Source organism: Linepithema humile, chromosome 7 (assembly GCF_040581485.1).
Source record: "Linepithema humile isolate Giens D197 chromosome 7, Lhum_UNIL_v1.0, whole genome shotgun sequence".
Classification (NCBI taxonomy): Eukaryota; Metazoa; Arthropoda; class Insecta; order Hymenoptera; family Formicidae; genus Linepithema; species Linepithema humile.
In genome coordinates this window covers 12,051,143-12,056,270 of record NC_090134.1, presented here as the reverse complement: position 1 = coordinate 12,056,270, position 5,128 = coordinate 12,051,143, and the positions used below count along the sequence as shown (strand labels likewise).

Genomic DNA, 5,128 nt, shown 5'->3' with positions numbered 1-5,128 from the left:
GTGTTTGTGGCCAGAACGTATCTCAACCTTTTCCAGTGCGTCACTGTCTCACGTGTCTCAATCATTTTATAAGCCTAACAAATCAATTAACTCGAGAAGGACGAAGTGTTGTTAATCTTCCCGATCCTACCAGCGTGCTACTTGGCGAAGGGCCGGGAATACGTACGCTAGTTATAACCAGCTTATTAAATCAATCGTCTAATTAATCGAACCCTAAATAATTAATATGTATGCGGGGAAACGTTACGCTTGTCGGTCGCCTTGATTGGAATATCTTTATAGGTACTCCTTAGCTAGCTGCGTTCGCGAAACCAGCTTCGTGAATCTTACGGCAAAAGAGCGTCTTTGCAACGAATACATTGCTAGCGAGCCGATTGAATATAAAAGTTTATTCGTAGTCTTAAATAATAGGCATTACGCATCCGTCGGCCGTCGCCGCCCAAGATTACATTGCATTATTTGCCATCGCTATCTCGCGTTGATTCAATCGATTTCCGAGTGTCACGCGAAGACAAATACCTTAATTATATGCAAAATCTCGCTGAAAACGGAGAAAGTTTTTATGATCAGCGAGATCCAATGTTAATAATAATAATAATATAACGTAACGGGGGGGGGGGGGCGTTCCTCTTTCAAAGCACCACCCGCGGCACCCAGACATTGCCAATTGTGCCTTCCCTCATAAACTTACTCATGAGAGACCTGTTTTTCTCAAAAAGAGAATCAGATCCCTCACCGGCAGCTCCCTGATCTGCTCGGGCCCAAGTAGTGCTGAGCCCAGCATCTTGTGTCTCAACCCTGCATGTGCAGGACAGTCGCTGAGTACATGAAGGCTTGTTTCCTCGTCGTCTCCACATGCCCTGCACCTGGATGTATCGCTACGCCCAAGCTTGTACATGTGGTAGTTTAAGGTGCCATGACCCGTCAGTATGTGTACCGCTGTCTTGGCATCTCTCCTACTCAGAGCCCTTATGCTCCAAGCCAGTTCCCTATTAGGAGTATCTCCTATCAGAGCTCTAGCCTGTCTGCATTTGGACTTAGATTCCACTCTCCAGTGTCTTAGATGTTCTCTGCGGAGCCATTCTTTATCCTCCCCTTTTCTAGACAAAAGGGGATTCCCAGAGCCGGCCCCGGTCCTACCATCGTTATTTCTGAACCCGCTTTTGCCAGCTGGTCCGCACATTTATTACTCTGAGTGACCAGGCACCCAGGTAACGGTGACTTCTCTCTCTCTCTCGCCAATGCGTTCAGAACGCTTCTGCACTCCTGAACCAACCGCGACGTTATTGTCGGAGCCCCCAGCGCCTTGATGGCTGCCTGGCTGTCCGTACAAATTCTGATGTGCTCTCCCGCTTCTACCCTACTCCGCACGGTCTGAACACAGCTTAGGATAGCCACAATCTCCGCTTGGAATACCGTGGCATAACTGTCGAGAGAAATGCTCTCCTTCCATCCCTCTCGACTGCCAAAGAAGCCGGCCCCGGAGCCCGTGTTCGTCTTGGAGCCGTCCGTATACCAGACATCCCCTCCACGCACTCGAGCCCCTAAGTTTCCACCTTTCTTTTCCCACTCCTCCGGCCTCGGTATATGCACTTTGAAGTGCCTATCAGAAGCCCGAATAATAGGTAATCTGTCCTGTTGCATCTCGAATATCGGATCCAACAGAACGTCTTCCGGCAGCCTCGTATGCCGGGCTTCCTTCTTCCATTTTAGTTCGCATCTTAGATGGTATGTTGCCATTGCTGCCGCCGCCACCACCACCTGGTGAAACGGTTTGATGCCGAACATTTCGCCCATCGCCGCCACTGGTGTAACCATAGCACCCAGGGCCTCTCTCAAAATCAGAGCCCTGACATGCTCCAGCGCAACTTTGGCTGTTTTCTTTCGCACCCTAGTCCACCATACTACGGCTGCGTATGTGAGTCTGGGGCGAAGTATGGCTGTGTAGATCCAATGTATCATACTCGGTTTCAAACCCCAAGTCTGGCCAAAGGTCCTTCTGCACATCCAAAAATACTGGCACAAGCTTTTGCACCGGTTACGAAGGTGCTCCTCCCAAAGCAGTTTCCTATCTAGGATAACTCCCAAATATTTCACTGATTCGGTCGGAACTAACCTTTATCTGTCGGGCCCTTGCAGGGCCCGTATTTATATCCCTCTGGATCTTTAGAGACAAAGGATTGTCCTATGCAATAGGACCGCACATGGTTGTAATCACGCTTTTGAATATCGAATGTTCGAGGCATGGTTTGTATAAAACTGCAGGCGATACCCGGGCCTAAGTTTTGAGAGTGGTATGGTTAACATAAAACCGTAGGTGATATCCGGGTCTAAGTTTTGAGAATGACGACAGATAAAGGTAGCTGCTCCTCAATAAACGCTACCGTCTGATGTAGAGCAGTCTCGGTGGAATAGCCCGAACGATACGCGTGCTGATTTTTGTGGAGAGGATGCCTCCACAGAGTTGTCTCCCTCAGATACGCGTCCACCAGCTTCTCCAATGTCTTAAAGAGAAACGATGTTAGGCTAATTAGCCTGAAATCCTTTGCCTTGGTGTAGCTCGTTCTTCCAGCCTTTGGGATAAAAACAACCCTGGCCAGTTTTCATGCGCTGGGTGTGTAGACCATCGCAATACAAGCCCTTAAGGTTCGAGTCAGTGGGCCCACGATCTGTTCCAGTCCCTCTTGTAGAAGAGCCGGAAAGACGCCATCTGGTCCCGCTGACTTGTAGGGCTTAAAGGTGTTAATTGCCCACTTGACCTTCTCGGGCATGACGATCTTGGCCGCCATTCGCCAGTCCGCTTGTCGGGCTCGTCTGAGTGAGCCCGGCTCCTTATATGCAAATAGCTCTTCCGGCTCCCTATGGAAGCCCGGAAAGCTCACTTCCAGTAGATGCTCCAGACATCGCTCTCCAGTCACCACCGTCCCATCAGGGAGTGCGATGGCTTCCAGAGTCGCATCCGGGTTCCTAGCGAGGATCCTGAAGATTCTTGCCGTTTCGGGCATTCCCTCTACTTCCTCGCAAAACTTCCTCCAGCTTTCCAGTTTTGCCCTAACCACAGAGTCTCTATATTCCTTTTGTGCCCTTCTAGAGAGCTCCCAGTCGGATTGGCGGCCCGTGTTCCTAGTTCTATTCCAGGCCCTGCGAGCCGCCACTCTGAGACCCTGCAGTTCAGGGGTCCACCAGGAAGTTTCTCTACTATTTGTAACCGCTCTTTCGGGGCAATTATTTTCGTAGCAGTTTACCAGAGACCTCTGCAAGTAGTCCACACAAGTCTCCAGTTCGTCCTCTGTCCCGTGCCTCTTAGGGAAGCCTTTGAGACTGTTGGCCAGGTCTTCCCTATAGGAGTCCCACTTGGTTCTTTTCGGGTTCTTGAATTTGACCTCCTTCCCCCTAGCCTTAGCTATCCTGAAGGTGATCTGCCTATGGTCTGAGAGCGAGGGCTCCGTCGAGACCCTCCACTCCACTACCTCCTGTATCAACTGCCTGGAACAGACAGTGATGTCGAGCACTTCTCTTCTCACTATAGTGCAGAAGGTGGGCTCGTCTCCTGTGTTGAGAATCTTCAGATCCGTAGATGCTAGAAACTCCAACACTTTTCTTCCTCTTTCATTTGTATCCGAACTTCCCCACACAGTGTGATGCGCGTTAGCGTCACATCCCATGATCAGGGGAAGCCGTTTTTCCTGGCAGTATTCTGCCAGTTTTATCACCGGTGCAGGCGGCACCGCCTCCCCCTCATCATGAGAGAGGTAAGCCGAGCAAATTACCATTTTCTTCCTGTCACCGGAGTCATCAGTGAAATCCACTTTTACAGCCGCAACGTTCCTGGAACACAGGTGAGGTATTAGCTGGGCTTTCATACCCTTGACGGCCACGCAGGCCCTGGGCCGATCCACTGATGGGGCCCTAAAGAGCCTACTGCAGGCCGCCAAGCCCCTGATGCAACCCCGGATTACCCAGGCTGGGAGGCAAACATGCATCAGTGATATGCATGTTTGCCTCCCAGCTTGTTGCCTAGCCAAAACAGCCGAAGCCCCTTTGCTGTGATGCAGATTAATCTGGGTAAAGGCCACCCCTCTCGATCCCGCCATTTAACTACAAGACCGTTTTAGGGGGCTCCTCCTTATCCCCCCCACCCCCCTCCCCCCTGTGCCCCACTTACCCGAAAAGCAATCCTGTCGAGCCCAAAGAATGGTTTGAAGTCCAGTGTCCTCAATTTGAGGACACTGGACTCCGGGATACCGAGGACCAGGTTCCCACCTTCCCTGGTGGCCCCTACCCCCTCCGCGAACACTTTCCAGCTCCCGGTGACAAGACCTGAGTTCTGCTTCTCCAGCCGCTTCAAGACCGTGGCCGCGCCCTCGGGAGGTCCCGGGACCACCGCCCTGTGCTGCTTTTGAAGCACGTCCATGCCCATCACCTTGAGCTTGGCGCCCTTCCACGGAATGATGCCGCCGATCCGTCCCACGAGCCAACCCAGCGACGCCTCATCCGCGCATCTTACCACCGCCGCACCACTCCTTAGAGAGGTGCTGTGGAATCTAGGCACCGGACCCTCTTGGATCCCGTCGATTTCCTTTGAGACCGCACCCCTCAACAGGGTCAACTGCTCTGCAGTGATTTCTGCCTCGGGGTAGCCCTCCGCCACAATCACCCTCGCCAGAGGGTCAGCAGCGTCCGAATAGGCATAGACCCCATCGTGAGCCCTTTGCCTCTTCAGCGGACGGCCGCCCGTTGGAGGGGTTTCATTGGAGCCCTTCCGACGTTTACCATTGGTGTGCCCCTTCACCACCTCCACCGGCGTACAAGGGGGAGCCACGGGAAGAGAGCAAGCCCCTTCCAGAGCCCCTGCTCTCATCGCTTCGCCCTCTTTCTTTCGGCCCCGCACCGATTTTTCTTCACTGGAGGTGAAGCCTCCTGCCGCGCAGCCGGGCCGGCTTCACTTCCGGAGCCCTTAAGGGTCTCGTCCGTCACCACCGTCCCAGCTTCCCTCGGAGACCCGTCACGCGAGCCCTCCCGATTTCGCACTTTGTTCTCTAAGTTTACATTGTTAGTCAAGTCCATAGTGGTCCCACGAGTAGCTAGGGAATTACACGGTCCGCCCACGCAGAGTTCCGCATGCGTG

At 52.7% G+C, this 5,128-nt stretch overlaps 1 protein-coding gene across 1 annotated transcript; it reads right to left on the bottom strand.

The window, feature by feature from the left end:
* Window positions 1-691: 691 nt before the first annotated feature.
* LOC137001080 (uncharacterized) lies at window positions 692-1,962 on the bottom strand. Its single transcript, XM_067359084.1, has 2 exons — window positions 1,141-1,962; window positions 692-1,021 (listed from the first exon to the last, which is right to left on the bottom strand). Exons 1-2 carry the CDS (start codon window positions 1,960-1,962, stop codon window positions 692-694), a joined length of 1,152 nt encoding a protein of 383 aa, XP_067215185.1.
* Between the last annotated feature and the right edge of the window lie 3,166 nt (window positions 1,963-5,128).

What these genes read in the sequence shown, in the direction of transcription:
- LOC137001080 (XM_067359084.1), bottom strand. Translation starts at nt 1,962, where the DNA reads ATGATACATTGGATCTACACAGCCATACTTCGCCCCAGACTCACATAC. An exon ending in CGGGTTCAGAAATAACGATG is followed by an intron (nt 1,022 to 1,140) that starts GTAGGACCGGGG and finishes AAATGCAGACAG; the next exon opens with GCTAGAGCTCTGATAGGAGA.